The sequence below is a fragment of the Zosterops lateralis genome (assembly GCF_965231275.1).
Source record: "Zosterops lateralis genome assembly, chromosome: 1".
Taxonomy (NCBI): domain Eukaryota; kingdom Metazoa; phylum Chordata; class Aves; order Passeriformes; family Zosteropidae; genus Zosterops; species Zosterops lateralis.
Window position 1 is genome coordinate 6,001,983 of NC_139762.1, and position 22,138 is coordinate 6,024,120.

The window sequence follows — 22,138 nt, forward strand, 5'->3', positions numbered from 1 at the left end:
CTCCCATCCTACCCAACAGTGGCTTCAGCCAGGGGGAGCTGCAGGTCTCAGAGTGAGTGAATTCTCCCAGGCTTCTGACCTGCTTCTTGTTTATACCATCATCTGTATAAAATTAATATAAATCTCAGAATCACCAAATGGTTTGGGTTGGAAGGGACCTTAGAGATCACTCAATTCCAAACCCCTGCCATGGGCAGGGAGGGACACCTTCCACTGGACCAGGTTGCTCAGAGCCCCATCCAGCTGGCCTTGAACACTTCCAGGGATGGGGCAGCCACAACTTCTCTGGATAATCTGTTCCAGTTCCTTATCACCCACACAGTAATGAATTTCATGCTAATATCTCACCTAAAGCTGCCCCTTCTCAGTGTGGAGCCATTTCCCCTTGTCCCATCTCTCCATGCCCTTGTCTCAAGCCCCTCTCCAGCCCTCTTTAGGCACTGGGAGAGGCTCTAAATCTCCCTGGAGTCTTTTGCAGGCTGAAGAACCCCAAAACAACAATATATATACCCTGAGTAACCCATATATATGAATCTTACATACGCATTGACATTTTTATATATATATATATATATATATATATAAAAATTATATATATATATGTGCATGTTCATGCACATGCACATTAATTTACACACACACACACACACACACACACACACACAGAGGTAAGAGCCCCCAGTGTTCCAGTCTTCCACTCAGCTTCAGTCATAGTTTTTTAGTTCACTTTATAGATCTGATTTATTAAAAAAAACTATGGACATTGATCTAATACCAATATCCAACTATGACGGACAAAGACTCTCTAACAGTTTAAAGTTAGAAAGTGTATGTTTATTACGACGCAGGGCAGCGTGCGGGATAGCTCCCGGAAACACACGCGCAATTTACAGATGATCACAGTGTCTTTTATCTACAGGAGTATTGAATACACAAACTACAAATGCATATTCATAGCTCTGATACCTCCCATTCCCCGCTTCGTATGGTAATTAGCCCAAAAAGCCATCAAGCATGCGTAGTTTGTTCTTTGAAATGGGTCAGTGGTCTTTTTTTATAGGGTGGGGTCCCAAAATGATGAAGTAAGATTGTCTTCCTCAGCTCTGACTTTTTAACCTTTAGTGTTCGTGACAGCTAAATCCTGTTTTTCCCAGGACTGTTTGATTTATGATTGTATTGTGTTCATGGGGTCTATTGATTATTCAGGATGCAGAAGCCTAGTTTGACAGCTTCTCTGATTATCAGTTCCTTCAGTCTGGCTTCTGTTAGCAAAAGGGAAGTCCTAGCTACATTATCTCAGCACTATCTATTTTGACTACAGTCTTTAATTCTTCTAAATCAATGCCTCAGATCCACTCTTGTTTTTTTCTTTTAGTCTGTACTAAAGCAACAAATTGAAATTGAAATAATCAAGGAAAATATAAAGGCCAGCACCTTTTATAGACAATCTGTTAGAGCACAGACATCTCCCACTGTGAGGCTGACAAACACGTTTTCCTCTGTGTTTCCCATTCCCTTTGTCCAGCCTCACCCCTGATTTTCTGCGAAAGACTCTCAGAAATCCAGAGATGAAACAAGATCAGGGAGAAATGCTCAGCTTGGAGCCTCCCCAGCTGAGGTTTCTGCCTCTCCCAGGAGAGCCCGTGCAATCACTTCAGCTCCTTCCATGGCTCACACAGACACCTCCCTCAACACCCCCAGGTACAAATAGCTCAGTTCCTGGAGGAACAACATCTCCAGAGTGGTGAGGGATTGCTGGAAGGGGGCACAGAGATGATAAAGGCAGTGAAGAGGTTTTTCCAACTATTCCTTGGGAGATAACTGGGCTGAGATAATGCTTCTCTTGCACAGAAAGAAGTGACTCCTTGAACCTTCACTTAGAGGGATGGATAATAATGTAAGTCCTGTGGTTTACTGCACTTTCTCTCCTTAAGAAAAGAAAAGAAAAAGAAAAAAAAAAAAGGTGGTTTGTGGTAGACTCTTCTATAGGATTCAGTGACCTTTTATTTGCCTAAAAATCATTAAAATACCTGAGCAGCAGATTTTTCTTCCTGAGTGGCATGAAAAAAATTGGACATGGGGAGGAGTGAGTATTTATTTATTCCTTTGCACAGGAGCTTCCCCAGTGTTTTTGATTTGTTATTTTGCTGAAATAAGTTAACTAGGGTCAGAAAAAGGATCCTAGAGAAGTGAATGGGCATATAAGAAAGTTTTTTTTCTGAGCATGAAAATTGCATATATATATGTATTATATATTATCTACGAACTTCAGAATTTCTAGTTATAATATTTATTTCAAAGCAAAGACAGAAAAATCTCAACAACCTTAAGTTTTATAACATAAGTTTATAAGTTTTATATGTTTTATAATATCACTATCTCGCCTACATAGGTTTATGCTTAGTAATATTGTTCTGATACAGACTAACATTTGGTTTTTGAGACTTAAGAATAGATCTTATTCTAAATAGATTTTTTTGTGTGTGTGAATAAGGCAGAATTGTTTTAATTGTGGAATGTGTTGTACTGTGGCTGGTGAATGCTTTTATAATGATAAACTGAGGGGCAAAATAAACTGAGACCTGGGAAAACAAGATCCTCTGGAGGTTCTTCCTGTGGTACAGGTGCTGCTCATTTTCTATGTCTCAAATGTTTTAATTTTTTTGTTGTACTACATTTTGAGTTTCTTTGTAATTATGTGAATTATTTTCCATATCCACAAAAAAAAGTCTTTTGAAATTTGAGTTTTCAAAATTTGAAAAAGGCAAATAGTGAATTTAATAAAGAAAAGTGAGGAACTTTATGACATGATGTATGTCCTTATTAAGTGACACTATTAAATGACATACCTAATGCAAATGGTTTGTTCATGATTAGACACATTTTAATATATTTATAAAAACGTGTCAGACAAAAGACCATGCAATTTGAAAATTTCATTCAATTATGGAACTAATAAAACTTTGGCAATCCAAGTTAAAATTGAGATTGTGCACTCGAGTAAATTTTTTTTCAAAACTTATAATTAAAAGGGTTTTTTCACTGTGTTTTAGGGGGTTTCTATAAGGTTTTTTTTAGTGGTTTTCTTTCATGGACCAGCTGAATTTTGTTATGGTTTTGGGAGAAATATTTCTCTTGCATTTTGTCCTAAGTTTTTTCCTCCATATATTTAGCTGCTGAGAGACCTTTCTGTATCAAAATGTACAGAATGGAATCTTCAGAATGACAAAATGGCAAGTCTGTGATACTTTTGGTGCATTTAGTACTTTCTGTTAATGGTAACAGTCCAAAATCCAAGCCATGACTATCTACAGCTTTTATTTCTTGTAATCAAGTCTTGTTAATATGAATTATAAGTTTATGGAACCATTCGTATATTAACCACTATTGGAACATGTGGAAAGTAAAAAAATCTGATATATTGTCAGTCTGACCTTTAAAAACCTAAATCTCAAGTGCAAAAAAACCCCAAGTTAACAACTGCAGCAATTCTTACATGGATGTTTATGCTCTTGGATGTTAGAGACAGTGAGAGTATAGCTCTCATTCCTTAGTGGTGAAGACAACTCAGATTCCCCTTGTTTGCTTCAAAGCCTGAGTATCCATAAAATCTGCAGGTGGTTCAAGACAGAACTGTAGAAAATCTATGGTTAAAAATCACAACTTGTCCCTCTCCTGGCAGCCAAGTGTAACCTGCAGCATGTTCTCCTTCCTTGTGCAGGACCCTGCCAGCCAAGCTTGGTGAAATGAATAAATTTCCCTTTCTCCTTCCCCTTTTCCTCCTCCTTGTCCCCACTTCAGAGTGATGGAAATGAACAATTCACACTGTCTGGCCACACTTCTTAAATCTGCCCCCAGACCTGTGGATATTTCTTGGTATGGCACTTCTGAATCAAGATATATTCCATTTCTTATTCAAGTTAGGAGAGGGCTGGGTCCTGACCTGTTTCTTCTCTTTGTTTTGTAAAAACTCACACCTGAGGTTTATTTCCCTGTCATCTGACCAGCATCTGACCAATTTCCTTGATAAGAGCAGAGGAAAGAGATTATTATCTCAATTCTTTGTGCAGTTGCCTCTATATAAAGCCACAGTGTGGAGGATCAGTGGATTCAGGTATTATCACACTTTAACCACAAATATATGCAATTTTATAAGTTAACTTTCCTGTAAGACAGTTCCAACCATAGCCCTGAGCTGTGGGGATTCCTTGGGGTCTCCTCCACTCCCTGGGCTCCTCAGAGGTTGGAGAGAGAATTCCAGATCCTGTTGTTGGCTCAGGGACTTTCCAGCCAATCTTTCCTTCTCTTCTGGTTACACCCACTATCCTCAGGGACAGGGATGGGCAGGGAATGCCTGGATGATGATGACTCACTTCAAACCACATTGTCGCACTTGTTGTTGGCTTTTACAATCTTGTTCTGGTCAATTTTGGAGGCTTTTTGTGCTTCTTGATGACCAACGAGTTGTTTCCATACTTTGGCTATTTCCTTGGGGACACCAAAGCCACCAGTTAAAGTTCATGGGCTGATGAACTTTAATGGGTTAATGACCAGGTGATTACATGTAACTCATCCTAACTCCTGCAGCAATGGACTGATCCACGGTCATTCACAGCTTTTCAACTCTTCTCAGGTTCACTCCTGTGCTGCTGCCACAGAGTTTCTGTGCTTCCTCAGTGCTTGCAACTGGCCATTTGACAACTTGTCAACTGGCTGCTCAAGCACTTACAGAAAGTGATCTCTGCACGGATTTAAATTATTTATGATGGCAAAGTAGCTGAAAATTAGTGCCCCCTTACCAGGCAAAAGAAAATGTGACTTAACGCTTCACTAATTGCTGAGAAGGCTTGTGCTGGAAGTAGTCATTAATGAGACAATTCAGTATTGGGCAATCATAGAATTTTTATGTGTTCACAGTCTGCTGGTGATTAATGATGTTTGCCCAGTCCAACCACGGGCTGTAGAGTCACCAATCTTTGGAAGTTCAGTAGCTGTAGTAGGGGTGGTGAGAAGAGAAGGTGTAATGCATGCAAAGAGTTGAATTTATCTCGTCCCGCTTGAGACGTCTCAGGTCATCAGTTGTAGTCAACTGTCATTTCTTTCCTGAAATAAATGTGAAAAGGAGTCTCATCAGGCAGCGTGGGAGCTCATGGAGGTGTAGCTGTGTAACTCCAAGACGTCTGCACTGAGGTGAAATGAATCCCACCCCAGAAGGGCTTACTGGATAAATGCTAACTGGCTTTATCAAGTGAATTATTTTGTGAGTCTCCACACTGTTTGCTACCTTCATTCTCCAGCATTGACTAACCTGTACTTCACATTAGTGAGAAAAATATGTTGCCTTTTTTTTTTTTTTTTTGGTACTCTTCATGTGTCTATGTTAATCTCTGTGTTTAGTCATCATTAGCTGCTCTGAATTCAGGGTTTTGTTGATTGCAAGGAGGGTGTAGGGTTTGCATCCCTTGGCAATCTCAGTGGAGCTGTACAGGGTGGTGATAATCTGGCCTGGGAGAAGTTCCTTGCAGGCTGCAATGGAGGAGTAAGTAAATGGGCTGAAGAAGGGATAAGATGTGCTCTCCTTATAGTCATTTTGGGGATTGCCTTTTACCTTTCAAATAAAAGACAAACTGAGAGAACTGAGGCTGTGCAGCCTGGAGAAGGGAAGGCTCCAGGGAGACCTTAAAGCCACTTCCAGTGCCTAAAGGGGCTCCAGGAGAGTTGGGGAGGGGCTTTAGACAAGAGAATGGAGTGACAGGTCAATGGATTTAAACTGACAGAGAGGAGATTTAAACTGGATATTAGGGAGAAATCCTTTCCTGTGAGGGTGGTGAGGCCCTGACACAGGTTGTCCAGGGAATCTTGTTGCTGCCCCATCCCTGGAAGTGTCCCAGGCCAGACTGTGCAGAGCTTGGAGCAACCTGGGATAGTGGAAGGTGCCCCTGCCCATGGCAGGGAGATTGGAACTGGATGATCTTAAGGATCCCTTCCAACCCAAACCATTCCATTATTCTATGAATGCAATATTTTCTTTCTTTTTTATTGTAGGAGTTTTATATAGTGGGAAGACAAGAGGCAAGAGGCATGAGTTAAAACAAGGGGGATCCAAATGGGTTGAGACAGTCAAGTTTTGGAACAGGTCACTCAAAGAGGTTGTGCTGACTCTGTTCTTGGAGATTTGTCTGACCTCATGACTTACCCATTTTGAGGAACCTCCTAAGTCCCCTTTCAACCCAAATTATTCTCTGACTAAAAAGTTACAGGTGTCAATACACAAGTGTTATTTTAATATGTATCTTAAAGAGCCATTAAGAAAACATCAGTTTGGTTTGATTAAATCATCTGCCTCAAAACACAGAAACATTTTTGGGGAAAGAGTAGAAGAGTTCTACAGAAACTTTGATCTGCTATTACTTAACCTTTTTTTTTTAATTTAGTTCTAGAAAAAAAATTGTATTCTCCTCTGGAAATTCAGGTGTAGAAAGGAGCAACACAGCCCAAGTGAAGCATAGTAACAATCTTCCAAGCCCAACAAACAAACAAACAAACAGTCAAACAAAAAGAAACAGGGTTCTGGCCACTGATAGTACATTAATATGATCATACTTTGGTCATGCTGAACACAGGAATAGTCAACATTTTCCACCTCTCTTTATAACAGATGGCAAAGCCATAAAAGCAAATAATTAAGAACAATTTTATTCATTAACTGGGATTGAATTGGGGTGATTGTTATAGCAATAAAAGCAGCGAAAATATCTTTAACAATAACCTTGGTTCCCAGTGTTTCGTCTTCAGAAATGAGTATTTCTAAAGATGAAAACACACTTGGAAGAAAGCATCCTTACTTTGGAACTATAATCAGCTACACATTTTGGTATTTGAGAAACAATTCAGAGAAAGTATGTTTGACAGCTGATAGAGCAATTCATAAATGTTTTGTTTGTTTGTTTCTTTGTGGTTTTTAATTTAAATAATTATTCTTTGATCATGGTGATTTAGTTATCAGTGTTTGGTCTTCAGGCATTCCAAAGATAAGAAAAATTTTAATTTTCAAGACATATTAAATATCACACTGTTTTGTAGGTATTTCAAGTCTGGAGAAAAGGCCAACATGGTACTTTGTTTCTTCTGTGACATAAAGGGGAAAAATGGTTTTGCATTAACATTTTTTTTCTTCTTTAGGTCAAATTGCTCCATTGATACCTGATCACATAAATACTAAATACATCTCAACCCTCTTTTTGTGTGCTACCCTCTCTGAGACTACGAGTCACGGATTATTTTGGGGATATTTTAAAGACATTTAAATGAATCAGGGACATTTTTCCCCCAATTACTCAATTTCTAATAATTCTCAGATTTTATTCAGCATTAGGCTGATTAGCTCAGAATTTCCCATGGATGAAAAGTGTAGTTTTAGACTTTTGCTCCATGGCTTGCAGCTGTTCTCATGGAAATTTTGCTGCCGACATGTGAGACAACAAGCTCAAGGCTTGACTTCCTTCCCTTAATGTTTAAAAAATTAATATTTTTTCATATTTATTTGAAGCAATTTATAATACCCGCAGGAAAGATATTCCTGCCTCCTCTCCAGCTCTGGTAAAGGACTTCTCATACCTCCTTCTAATTCCCCATCCTTGGCTTTGGCCAGAAACCTCTTGTTTTCCTAGAATCTCCTCTGCCCTGGAATAGTCTTGAGGGGAAAATGGTGTGAGAATCAAAGTTTCTTTTCTGGAAGGTTACAAGATGGTTTCTTGGAAGGGAAGACATAAAACCACAAAGAAACCTGCAACAAACACAGAATTTTAATGGTGTGCTTTTGAGATCAGGTAAACTTTTATGGAAGTGGAGGGATGGATATGTTTGGAAAATTTGGCACAAAGCCTAACAAAGTAATTATTGTATTCCCTCCGTGCATTGCAGAGAAATTGCATCTTTTCATGCATCATTCACAGCTCCCATTACTGATACCACAACATCTAAATTACTCTGAACATCAACAAAACAAACACCACTTTGTCCAGATGAAGATTTGAAATCTTGCAAGTGGATGTTGTAGTTTCTGTTTTTGCTGTAATACTACACACAGCTTCCAGACTTTTACCCTGCTATTGAAAAGTATAAAATAATGACTATTCTTGCCTGACTGTCCTATTTCTCTTCCAGAAATGATGCTAATTTGTGCTGGGAGCAAGGGTTATTTCCCATATTCATAATTTTGTGTGCTGCTTTAATGGGAGAGGCAGGCAGACTGCAAAAATGGAGCAATTTCCCTGCAGTTAGTTTGTCCCTGGCCTCCAGCTGTTGTTCTCACAGCAATGGTTTCCTACAGCTCAGCAATGTGAGGTCAACTGAAATCATGTTGCATTTGGGGAGAAATGAAAAGGCATTACAGTGGCAGTCAGCACACACTCACACACACACACACACACAAATTGTTCACAAAATAAAACAAAGCCTCTTGGTTCAGGCTGTGTTTTCCTGGGGTGTCCCATGCAGTGTCTGGAAAGGAAAGGTGGAAGAACAGGTTGTTGGGCAGGAGGATTTAAATATCAAGATTAAGCTTTCACTGTTGTTTTCACTGTCAAATTTGAAGCACTCTTGAAGGGGTGGTGGCAGCTTCTGAATGAAAAAAACCCCTGACTGAGTGCCTCTGAGGTGATCATCTTCTGTGCGTGCTCAGCCCTGATCCACCCCAGGGAAAGCCCTGGACCGGGTGGCCTCATTGCACAGTTGTGCGGGTGGGGCTGCACTGGCTCAGGAGTTCCCTTTACTGAATTAATCTCCTCCACGAGGTCATAATCAAAGGAAATGTTTTAGAGAAATCTCTTTGGAGAGCATGCACTCAGGTTGTGTTTAGTGGATGGATTCTATCCAAAACCTGGCCAGATTTTGTAATCAAAAAGGCAAAGTGTTTTTCTAGTCTATTCTCACTTTTTTTTTGTTCTGAGAGGAAGGCATAAAATACAAACTTTGTCAGATCAAGCATTTCTGTGCTTCATGTCAGTCAGTTTTGATTCTGTGGGTCACAAATTAAATCCTCTTGGATGCTGCTTGTTCCTGTGCTGGCTTCACCAGGATGGGCTTTCCATCTGAGTATTCCCATCTTATTAGTTAATTCAATATTTGATCCTCCTGTTGCTGACAGCTTCCATAGATTTGATGTTGCAATTTGATGGGGCTTACTGTCCCATTTCCAAATATTGGGCTGAACCAGAAGAGTAGTTGGTTTTGGGTTTTAGTTTGTTTGGTTTTGTTGTTGTTCTTTGTTTGTGTTTGTTTGATTTTGGTTTTTTTTTTTCTCCTTTTTTTTTTTTCTTTCCTTAGCACCTCAAGAGCATTTAGGGTAATGAGTATTTTAAATGAGGTGCTCCAAATACACCTTAAGTTGGAGATTTGCTCATATCCTATCTGTGCATATAATTAGAAAAAAAAATACTGAGCAGACTGAGCTCTGAAAAACACATTGATCATGTATTTTCTTCTCTTTTTTTCTTTTTTTGTAGAAGCTGGTGGCTTAGAAAGTTGATGTTCTTAGCCATGCACAGTCAAACAGTTGTTTCATTTCCATAACTTGCCAGTTTTACTTGACTTCCTTTCTGCTTGTTTCTATTGTTTGGACAGAATTAGTGACAGGAAGAGAAGCATGAAAAATGGCTGAATTCTTGCTACCTGGTACCAACAACTTCCGTAGGTTCACTCAGGAATCCTTGGCAGAGATCAAAAAGAGAATTGCTGCTGAAAAGATTCGTCAAGGAAATTCCACAGAGCCGAAAACTGAGGAGAAGCCACGTCCTCAGCTTGACCTAAAATCTTTCCAGAAGTTGCCAGCTCTCTATGGAAATCCTCCTCCAGAGCTCATTGGGGAACCACTAGAGGATCTCGACCCATATTACAAAGATCATAAGGTTAGAACCAACCAAGATACTTTGGATTATATTTCTAATTAATTAAATTATTTTTAATTGATTGCATTGCCAAAGGTTTCTGTGAGCAGTCTATCAAAGAATTTTGCTTACATCCCTTTATGCAAAATCTCATCCTTTTCTAGCTTAAACAGTGCATGCAGTTGGCACAGCTGAGTGATGTGCTGTAATATTTTTTATTAAAAGCTTAACTTTTAATTTTAAGAATGAAATAATATTAAATTGATTAACATTTGAATCAGAATAGAAGCAGAAAAATAAAGCAGATAAAGAAAAAAAAGGGGGGTTGCGAAAGAAATTATAATAATTAGAAGTTATAGTAATTTTGTATATTTTGTACATAATTTTGTACATTTTAGTAAATTCCATAGTTCTGAACAATGTGTTTCACTCCATCTCAATGCTTTTGTTCCACTTACACATACAAAAAATGATACTTAAACATAAAAATTATTTTAAAACAATTCCTGATGAATCCTCCTGACTCAAGCACCATATTCCAGTTGTGACATATTTAAGAATATAATTTTCAATAACAAACAGAAGAATGGAAACTAATCCATTGGGAATTATTCTTTTCACTTGAGAGGAAGTTAAACACTGAACTAATTTCTACAGTCTAAGAGCTAGGGGATCACTGTCAACATTAGCAAATAATGAAAAAGGCTGCAGTTCTTCCTTGCACCTCTTGTACATCTTGGCTCAATGAGGGGTTCATTCTATTTTAAGAGAATACTCGTAAACAAGATTATTCTTTGCAAATCACAAGGTTGAAAAAAAACTTCGTGCAAAGGAATATTTTGCAGCCTGAGAGTTAAAGTTTCTGATGAAAGAATAGCAAATTTCTACAGCCTTTCCATTTCTAAAGTGAAATTCAAGCTCTTGCTCATGACTGATACAACAGGGTATGGCACAAAAATATGTTCTGTGTTCAATTTCCTGACAAATTGTTTGTTTGTTTTTAAAAGGTTTTCATAGTGCTAAACAAGCAGAAAACAATCTACAGATTTACTGCTACTCGTGCCCTGTGGATCTTCAGTCCCTTCCATCCAATACGAAGAAGAGCAATTAAAATTTTAGTACATTCATATCCTTTTATCAGCTTTATTCACTCTTTGAATTTAAAACCTTACATAACTCTGTGCTTTTGTATTTTAGAGCATTGAGTTAATCTGGTCTTTTCCTTACTACAGGAATTATGAATCTAATTATGAATCACCTTAGATATTATTAGTGTTTTGGTGTTCTTGTGATATTTAGATATAAATTTCATGCGTATTTGGCTTATTTGGCCTGATTTTTTACAGATTTGTGTTTTGAGCTCTGATATTGATTTCCTGATGTGTCATAAGCAAGTATCTCATTCTGAAACCTTTCCTACTGAGAAGATTGATAAGATCTCTATCCTCTTTTTCATCTTCTACTTACTCAAATGTGGGAATTAAATTCAACCCGTGTGCCAAAGCTGCTCAACCATTGGCCAGTTTTGAGAGAAAAGGTTGAGATAGGCAAGCACACACAGGAAAACGCAGAAAAAGCCCATGTAAACTTAGTTTCTTTGGGAAATAAGGTTCAAAAACTGTACATGGGGTATGTGAAAGAAAGTATTTCCATTAATGCTGTTGCAGGGAATGTCTTGGGAATATAAATGTAATATAGATCCCACCTCATATATCAAATTTAGGGAGTGGGAATCTCAAGTGTAGTGCTCCAGTTTGGTTCTGGGGAGGGACACCTGAGCTGTTGCTTGAGGCTGAATCAGACCCAGAGTGGAGTCTGTGATGTCCCTGTGTGGATTTCAGATTTCCAGCCATCTCCTGGCTCTGTGGTGTGAGGTAACTTCAGTGACCTGAGGTTGTCATTGTAGCAGTGTGCAGGATCCCTGGAAGAGCAATGCCTTTCATCTGGGGCTTTCTCTGGGCAGAAGTTGGCTGATCTTGCCTTTTCCACATGAGTGGCCCAGCTCCTCCTCACAGTTGGACCATGCCTAGAGCTAAAGCCAGGAATCTTTTTTTGTGGGGATGGAGAGGATGGATAATGGCAAAGCTAGATGTCTTTCCCATACTCTTCTACCCCATATGTGGTACAAGACGTGAGATCCAGCTCCAGAGTCATGTGCATGAGCTTAGCTGTCAACAGATGAAGTGGCTTCCCAAGCTCCTGATCTCTGGGCCAGCAGGTCCCAGATGGCACCTGGGAAGGGCCTAGAGTTGGCTAAACATGGGCACCACAATATAAAACCCCATTAATCTGTTAGAGAGCATCCAAAGGAGGGCTATGAGGATGGTGAATGGCCTTGAGGGGAAGCTATGTGAGGAGGGGCTGAGGGCACTTGGGTCTGTGCAGCCTGGAGGAGACTGAGGGGAGACCCATTGTGATCTTCAACTTCCCTGTGAGGGGCAATGGAGGGGCAGGCACTGATCTCTTTGCTCTGGTGACCAGTGACAGGACTCAAGGAAACAGCTGGAGCCGAGCCAGGGGAAGTTTAGGTTGGATATCAGGACAAAGTTTTTCACCCAGGAATGGCTGGGCCCTGAACAGGCTCCCCAAGGCAGTGGTCACAACACCAAACCTGACAGAGTTCAAGAAGTACTGAAACAATGCTCTCAAGCACACAATGTGACTCTTGGGATGTCCTGAAAAGGGCCAGGAGTTGGCCTTGATGATCCTGATGGGTCCCTTCAAGCTCAGCATATCCTCTGATTCTATGACCTAGAGTTTCTTGAGACTCCTGCAAATCACCCTGTCAGATTTTGTGCTGTCCTTTGGAAGAGAAGAGCTTTCCCAGGTCAGAGGCACGTTTGGGCTCCACCTGTGTGATTTGGGCAAGTGTTTAATTTGTATGCCATAGAATGAAACAAAAATGGCATCTTTCCACCCAGTCCTAGAGTGGGTGAGGGTCCTTTTTCCAGGCTTGCAATGCTTAGAGCAGCAGATCTGTAGTCAATACAGAAGCAATGAATAACAACAGTAGTGTGTTGTCATCTATCATGGCTCAAAACCAGTGAATACCTTTGCAAGCTGTTCTTTCATGTGCTTTAAACAAAAAGCCAGGTAATATGCCAGTGGCTGATACAATATTTAGTTACATTTCTGAATCCATGTCGTATTCTTTGCCTTCACTCCCATGACTTACATTGTTCACCTGGTTTATCATGTGCACCATTTTAACTAATTGTGTATTCATGGCTCTGACTGAGTCATCTAAGGCTTCATCATCTTCATGGAACACATATGTTGAGTAAGTATCTGTGAGTATGTATATTTTTTATTTATGTAGTTGTATTGAGTTGCTGAGACTTGCCACTTTCACTGGAGATAGTTTGTGGGAGATTTAAAAAGAAAGTTGTTTGTCTTAAGGGGGTGTTTAAGTTTAGATTTTATTTGAGGAAGTAGGTTTGTCTTGAAATCCAATATATATGATAATTTTGTTGTTATAGGAGAGAGTAAGTGTAGATTAAGTTCCACTGTTGAACTGGCTTCATGTCTGTTCTGCTGCTCCAGTTTTCCCACTTTCTGAAGTTACTCAGTAATTATTTGCTCTCTATCAAGATGTATTTCCTGGTTTTACTGATATAGATTGAGCACATGGGAGTTGCTGTCTTTCAAAATTCTGGCTAATTACATTGAAATGTTGAGTTTTGCTCTAATAAAATGTTCTGTCAGAAGCACTTGGCCTGCAGAGTGCTGTTAGAAGGTAAAGCTTCTATCTTCAGTGCTGCCAACACCTGCATTGCTAAATCACAATAAATCCATGTTTTGTAGTCAGTCTTTGTAGAAGCATCCGTGACTTACAGGGACAAGGGACTCTGCAAACCTGAGATATTCTAGAATATGTGGTTTTATTGCAAGGGTCGAAAGGGTAGAAAGGGCCTTCCCTTCAGCCACCAGCCTCGGCTGAAGGGAAGTCCCAGAGAGAGAACGAGAGAGAGAGCAAGAGGGTAAGCTGGCAAGAAGAGGGGAGAGAGCTAAAGAAACGTGGCAGGGATCAGAGTGCAGAGGGAAGAGAGGAGAGAAGAGGGGACAGGGCGAAGAGGAAAACCAAGAGAGAAGAGAAGAGAGGGGGAAAACCAAGAGAGCGAGGTCCAGGTTACAATACATTATATCTCCTTTTGTGATGAATATTCTAATTTACAGTGACCAACCAATACAAGACACAAAATCCTATAGAATCTACATACAGCCTATAAGAACTACTACATTACCATGTGTTATATTTTAAACTCTAAAAACTACTCTTTAGACTTTTCTGTTTTGCTACATTGACCTTTGGATCCCTTAGCCAGCAGAAAGGTCTTGTTCAATCAAAAGGGATTCTCCTTCAGCTGGCTAGGCTATTGTCTTCAGGTTATACAGCAACTAAGACTTGGTATCCTACAACTCAAAGTACGCTTTCATTTCGATTACAGGTTTCATATTTTCAGAATCTTTTGCTAAACAATCATATTTATAAGATTTCCCTGATTCATCTTTCCCAACAAGTCTTGAAATGTATAATCCCATGTGTTTGTTGGTTTTGGTGTTTTTTAAGAGGCTATTTCAGGTGTCACTTTTTCACTTTGGCAATAATGCTAGAATTTGAATACTAGTAATTCTAACACCTAACACAAAGGAGAAGATTCCCCAAAACTTAGAATTATAAACAGTTTTAATTTTTTTTTTTTTACTATATCATGTTAAATGACACTGAAACAGCTTGGAATGGCAAACTCTCATGTAAACAGGAACAAGACCCTGCATGGTATTAAAATATACAACTCCAGAAGATGCTGAGGTGCTTCTCGACCTATGAGAGAGTTAAAGCTTGGATCAGAGTTGTATCTGCTGTTGGCATCAACTACCACTCAAATGCATTTCAAGAATCATTTCAGAATACTTCTTTCCAAATAAAAAGGGAAGCATTACATCCATATAATTTCTCAGTGCATTTGCTGACGACCAAATGAAAGCCTTTTGAATTCTGTAGGGATATTGGTGCCTTCTTGAAATTATAAGTGCACTCAGTTAAGTCCAGAAGAGCTTTTACTGATAATTTTCCATTAATAAGAATAAATGCCATCTTAAATTGAAAACCCTCTACTCTTGTATTCCTCTAAGTGTTTTAAATATTCTTCACAGAAAGGATTGCTGTGTCCCCAAAGGAAACAACACAGCACATCACACATTCACTTGGCCACTTGAAACTGGAGGAAGATACAAATTTGGATCTTTATTTTAGCCAGTAACTGAGAGTTTGATGTTTCTGAAATTATGGGGGCTCGCGTGAAAGAATTTGGAAGAAAACTGTTGAATGCCAAAAAGTGTGTCATGGGTTGCACATTACCAGGCATGTTGAGATTGCAATCAGCTACTGCCTCCAGCTCCATGTGAAGCAGATACTGGTGGAATACACTGAAATCCAACAGAAATCTGTTTGTTCTCTCCAGCATTGTCTCAGTTTGCTGGCCCAGACATTAAATAGTCTGACTGTGCCTCTTCCATTGAGTGCTAACACTGCTCTTTCCCTTTGGCTCTTTTCTCCCCTTCTTAGATTCACTTTCACTGGCATTTACACTTTTGAATCATTGATAAAAATACTGGCAACAGGATTCTGTCTAAATGAATTCACTTTCCTTCGGGATCCCTGGAACTGGCTGGATTTTACTGTCATCGTCATGGCGTGAGTGGGAACAAATAAAATATGGATTACTAATAATTGAACAAATGAATTATGGATTTATACAGAACATATAAAATATGTGCTGGAAGTTCTCATTGCTATGGTGCAAAAGGCTGTCTGTGGTTTAAAAACCAGCCCATGGCTCCTAATTGCACCTGAAACTGTCTAGAACATTGACTTTTCCCTGTGTTTAGCACTCACTCTATTACAATAATGTTTTAATCTTTCAAAGAAGGGAATAATAGAGCTGTGCAGAGCAAGATATTCCCAGTGGTGGGTATATGTGAATGGATGTGTTTAGATTGGTGAAATGTAAGAGCTGGGCATAAATACAGACTTGCTGACCCCATGAATGAAAGTAGAATTTTGCAGTTAGGGTGATGTGTATAGATGCCAGGATAGTGGATTAAATTATTGCTCTATCTCCAAAAATCTTAGTTAAAGCCTAATTTTCTGGTAATGAGCAAGTTTCTATGTACTGGTTAAATGCAGCTACAGAATGGAGACCAAACCAGCTCAGCCAGCATTTGTATATTAATAATTTTGTGCGGTATCTTTGTACTTTAACTTAATGGTGTTTAAAGATGCTCACACAAAAGCAGATGTGCACAAGCCAGGAGCCACCTCAGAGGGAAACTCCAATAACAATGAAATGCATTTCTATTTTATAAGTCTTCAGACAAATCCTTGACATGTATTTTTTTTTAATACTTAAAATACGCTTGGAAAGATTGACACCCAAGAATGACTACTGTAAATAACTGCCCTGTTAACTCTGTTCAACCACTTGGTATTTCACATCTGCTCTTTACAGGTATGTGGGAGCATTTAGTAGTTTGGGAAGCGTTTCAGTCCTCCGGACATTCAGGGTTCTCAGGGCTTTAAAAACCATTTCAGTAGTGCCAGGTAAGAAATCTTACTTGCTGGGTATTTTGCTGGGTATTTTCTCCTACTTAACTTAAAGCTCATTCTTTGCTTTATTCAAAACGTTGGCTTTTGCCTTTTTTTTTTTTTTTTAACCCCTGTATCTTTCACAAGTTGCAGACACAGCTTAATTTGTGCACACAAAAAGTTCACCTGTTCCAGTTAGAATGAACCAAGTGTTAGAATGAATATTGAATATTCACTTATTTTCATTATGCTTTTAAAGATACTGTTCACAGATTATAATTCTTTTGGCTGATGTGTGGGTTATGGTTCCACAGAAATAATTCTGGATATTGAAAGGACTTTGTCATTAATGATCTTACATCATCAATTCATGTCAAGAGAGGTTTAGATTACGTATTATCTTCACAAATTACCAGTATTGGAAATATCATTTGAATCGTGCATATTACTTTTCATGGATAAAGAAAACTAGACTATCTCTGGTTCTTCATTTTTGAGTGACTATTTTTCAGGGATTAAAGGAACATCTGAAAATTGTAGGGTCAGAGAAAGAAGAAAAAAAAGTATTTCTCTCATATTAATCCCTCTCATCCTAAATATACTTGTATTGCAAATATATTTGCCACATAATATCCTGTAATTCTTACGCTTTGGCTTTTATACATTGTTTTAACTCTACTCAATATTTGAATCTCAGTTTTTCATCCTGTTTCTCCTTTTTACATTGTCTTTTTAGGCCTCAAGATCATTGTAGGGGCACTTATCCAGTCTGTTAAGAAACTTGCAGATGTGATGATCCTGACCGTTTTCTGCCTGAGTGTTTTTGCCCTCATAGGCCTCCAGATTTTTAAGGGCAACCTCAGGCAAAAGTGTATCAGGAACACTACAGAGTTTTGTAATCAAACGTGGGAAAGTTATGAAAAGTTTGCTAATGATTCAGGTAATTTTTTTCTCCTTAATTCTTCTTTAGTTGATGCTATAGACACCTATGCACACATGTATAACCACTGCTGTGAATGATGTTGATGTTTTGACTGATGTTTTGATGAGTAACTACCTGATAATGGCCTTCTGATTGCCAGAGCAGCTCGCAGGCATCCAGGAATGCACTTCTTCCCTTCATTATAAGAAACAGCACTCCCAAATTTTCCAGTAACATCCAGATCTGTTTCCCTGAATGGTGTGACAATAACTGAAACATGCATTAGCTTGTTCTCTGTTGTAATTTCCCAAAGTTCACCTTTTACTATAGATTGAAGAGCCCATGCATCTTCATTTTCCTGCCCAGTGAGAACTGCTCCTCAGCTTAAAAACAGAGGAATTTGTTGAAAAGTCAAATGACTTACTTCTTGACATCAAATATATCTTATTTTATGTCTTGTGTAAGATGTATACAATGCATATGTTTCATGTTTGCACCTTGGCTGAGGCTGGAGGTGGAATCACGGAGCAGAGATCTGAAAATGCATCAAAGCATTCTCAGAGGAACAGATGTAAGATGCAATTCAGAATAGAAAAGCAAAGCCTTGTGTTAAAGGAGAAGCCTCAATATATGTGAAAAAAAACAGACTTAAAATAATTGAAGTCTGTGCCAGAAACATGAAGAAAGCTTCATCACTGAAGAAAATCTCTCCCAGTGAGTTCAGACAGAGCAGCGATTGCACGGGAAGAGAAGAATTTTCCTAGAGGAACTCTGAAAATACATGAAAATTCACCCAGAATTGCTGTTTGTCCACACTCTGTGTGGGAGATTTCTTTAGACGAGATTTCTTTAGACAAGATTTCTTCAATAATTTCAGAGTCCAGGAGAAGAAAGTGTAGAAAAGATTTTTGAGGAAAACCATTTTTTTTCTTGTTCCTACCAAAAGACAACACATAAGAAGCAGGTAATTTATGTGCACAGAATGCTGTACAAATCATAATTGAAAGCAAACTTGAAAAAGAACCAATCAGTGACTAGAACACTGTAGCAGAGCCCATGGATGTGACAAAGTTGGGCTAAAAATACTGATTTTCTGTGGGGAAGAACAAGAAGTAGAAGGATCTATATTTTAGTGTTTGCAGAACATTGAAGCTGTATAAAGGCAATGGTGTGGAGAAAACAGAGCTCAAGAAATATAAAATCTGTATTTCTTCACAACCTTTGTGTTGTTCAAATCATCTGCCAAAAGGAGAATTCCCACACAGGCTTAATGCAAGGAAGGTGACTTTCTTATAGGATTTAGGAGGTACAACCCTATAAGCCCAGTTTTCCATAAATCTATTTTTATATATATATATTTTTAGACTGCTTTCGTCCTGATATTGTGGGAACTCCCCATCTCCCACATGGAGAACTATGTTACTATGATTCTCTGAAGTTCAGTCACTGAATCTTCTTAAAGAAACTGGGTTGGGTTTTTTTTTTGTTTTGGTTTTTTTTTTTTTTTTTTTTTTTTCAGTTTGCAGGAGTGGAGCTGAGCAAAATTTCAGTGGAAAGTAGCCCAGATAGGGATTCATTCCTTTATGGGGTATTTACATGGTATGGCAGTACTGATGTCAAAGGTTCCTGGTGGCTCTGAATCAGTGCTGACTGATCTGATGGGCACAGGAGAGGTTTGAGAACCACCAGGGAGACACGAGACCTCCCTTACGTCTGGGATAATAAACCCACATCTTAATGGAGATAGTTAGCTATTAGCTAAAGCTTTTACTTTGATTCTGCTGATAACAGAGTAACTAATGCTAAGAGAAATAGGGGAAGAGTTCAAAAAGGGCACAGCTCCAGCATCCTAATGGATAAATCTGCATTTCCCAGCTAAGCAGGGTTAGGAGCTGCTGTTTGGCTCAGCAGTGGATATTCACACAATCAAATTTCTCTTTCTTCCCCCTCAGATCCAGACTTTGTTCTTATTGCTCATTGACAACAGAACTGGTCTATTCTACTCCTTAGCAGAGTTTGCACACAGTCTTGGAGAGGGGAAATTGCTACGGGCCAGAACTCTGCCAGTTTGTGCCAACATTTACCAAATATTGGATTGGTTTAACATTTAGATTAGATATTAGGGAGAAATTCTTTATTCAGGGAGTGGTGAGGCCCTGGCACAGGTTGCCCAGAGAAGCTGTGGCTGCCCCTGGATCCCTGAAGGTGTCCCAGGCCAAGTTGGATGGAGCTTGGAGCACCCTGGGATAGCGGAAGATGTCCCTGCCTGTGTCAGGAGAGTGGAATGAGATGAGTTTTTAAATTCCCTTCCAACCCAAAACTCTCTGAGATTCTGTGACTGTGTTTGACCCTGTGCCTTCCAGTTCTTCATTTATTTTATACAGATGTAGCCAAAGTGATAATATGTTTAAAAATTCTGCATTAGAGGACTACCTTCAGTCTGAAATTTGTGCAAGCACCATATGTATGCTTATAAATGAGGCCAGGGCATCCTGCAATCTGGTGCAGTCATTGTGAGCACGGGAAACCTGTGCACTCACTCTTACAGGTCACTGGTTACTCATCACTACTCATATTAAATGATAGAGGATTCAGGCTAGAAAGTGCTCTGGGTTTAATTTTTTTCCCCCCTTTTTTTTAATAGATGACTTTGCTAAGAAAAATGGTACTGTGGATATTTTGCTGTGTGGTCCTGGTGCTGGGTGAGTGCACTTAAGATTATTTCTCCCTTGGAAGTTTTCTCTGCCCCAGTGCTGCTATGTTTGCTCAGTCATTTGAGACAGAAGCAGAAATTCCAAGCTTTCCTTGAATGCAGAAACAGGAACACAGAAAACAAAGTATAGCAAACAGTCAGATAAGTTAAGTCTGGTAGGGAATGAAGTATGAACTTGCAGTTGGCTTATTCAGATCTAATAGGTCTTTTAGACTTTCCTGAAGTGTTGTCTTTCTCTTTCCCATGGATGTATGAGAGAACTGAAAATGTGAAAGATCTGGGATATAGCACAGGACAGACACTTCTCTCTGTGAAGGCTCATGAGAATTAAACTGGAAAAACAAAACACAGATATTGGAGGGCAGGTTTGGGCAAGGAGGGAGATGTGGCAGGGGATGAGGACTGGTGATGAGGACTGGTGGTGAGGGGGCTGTCCTGGGATGGAGGGCTACTCCAGCCTGTCTTCTTCCTTTGTTTCTGGATTGTGGGTGCTGATTTTTCCATCTCTCCTTCCAGCCAATATTACCTGGAGTAGAAAATTGTTTTGCAGTCTAATGAACTGCAGAACTGAAACTTAACCAGAACTTTTACATAAAGTTGAAGTTTTCCTTGAAATCTGCACATTTATAAGAGCTCCACTTTTTGTTATGAATTCTAGGGTCTGTCCTCCTGGCTATAAATGCTGTAAAATTGGGCCAAATCCTGATTATGGTTTCACCAGTTTTGATACATTTGGCTGGGCTTTTCTTTCCTTATTCCGCCTGATGACCCAGGACTACTGGGAGCGTCTGTACCAACAGGTACCAGTTTTGTGCATGGTTCAGAACTGATCGTCATTAGTTGGAGCAGAAAATGTGTAGAGAGGACAAAAAAACCTCAAATAAAAGCAATAGCTGCAAGTCATCGAGCCCACATCTTCCCTTCTGTCTGTGATGCCTAGAGAAGGGGTGCTGAAGTGCTTCCCAGCCCTTTCACCCTGCTCTTGGAAAAAAGTCCTAAAAGGGTTCTGTCCTTCAAAAATGTAAAAATGCCTCCTTGATTGTCTTCAGGGGATGTACAATCAATGATTCACATGTGGGAGTATAGGAGGAGGCAGGAAGACAGGGAAGAACAGCAAAGAAATTTCTAATTCCATTTAAACTTCCTAAAGCCTTGTGTCTGGGAAGCTCAGTGCTTTTAAAGAATATCATAGACACCGTGAAAGCCTATTTGGTATGTTTTGTGGTAATGTTTATCTCTGGGGTGTGTTGCTTGCAGACCCTCAGAGCTTCTGGGAAGGTGTATGTAGTCTTCTTCATGATGGTCATCTTTCTGGGCTCATTTTATCTAGTCAACTTGATTCTGGCTGTAGTAACAATGGCATATGAGGACCAGAACAAGGCCACCATTGCTGAAACTGAGGCAAAGGAAAGGATGTTTCGGGAAGCCATGGAATTACTGCAGAAGGATCAAGAGGTAGGTAAATTATTCACTTGCAAGTGTTTGTCTCATTCTGTTTTTGGTCATGTAGCCTGGTTTAGGTTGGAAGGGACCTTAAAGCTCATCTCATTCCAAGCCCCTGCCATGGCCAGGGACACCTTCCACTAGACCAGGCTGCTCAGAGTCCCATCCAGACATAAGGAAAAGCATCACTCCCTGTGTACAGCTGTATATAAAAACCACTCATGGAAACAGGAGCGAGTGGTAACTTACTGAAATTAGTGATTCCTGGAGCTGCAGAACAGCTCCTTGTTTAGCTGTGTATGTTTCTTGTGAAACAATTACTTTTATTCTGGATAAAAAGCAGTAAAGGTTGATGTTACTTTAAGAAAAGCTGTATTTTTTTAAATCTGGAAAGCATAAAATTCCATCAACCAGCAGCTTTCAAAAGAAAATGTTGGTTTTAAAATTCTTTTTTATACTATTTTGGGCTGCTGAGCAAAGAAACATACACCAATTCTGCTGGATTAACATCTGAGCCAAAACCTATTGTAGTTGAATGAAAAGTCTTTGGGTAATTTAAATAGCATAGAAGTTTCTGGAACAAG

The 22,138-nt window shown here is 39.3% G+C and overlaps 1 protein-coding gene across 1 annotated transcript in view; it reads left to right on the top strand.

Annotated features, from left to right (window-relative positions):
• Positions 1-22,138, top strand: part of LOC310916101 (sodium channel protein type 5 subunit alpha-like) — a 101,845-nt gene that overhangs the window by 58,591 nt on the left and 21,116 nt on the right. The window contains exons 3-10 of the mRNA XM_083873389.1: positions 10,895-11,013; positions 13,063-13,167; positions 15,457-15,585; positions 16,400-16,491; positions 17,213-17,416; positions 20,043-20,100; positions 20,770-20,911; positions 21,369-21,566. Of these exons, the coding sequence (XP_083729515.1) occupies positions 10,895-11,013; positions 13,063-13,167; positions 15,457-15,585; positions 16,400-16,491; positions 17,213-17,416; positions 20,043-20,100; positions 20,770-20,911; positions 21,369-21,566 (1,047 nt within the window). The remainder of the gene's footprint in view (positions 1-10,894; positions 11,014-13,062; positions 13,168-15,456; positions 15,586-16,399; positions 16,492-17,212; positions 17,417-20,042; positions 20,101-20,769; positions 20,912-21,368; positions 21,567-22,138) is intronic.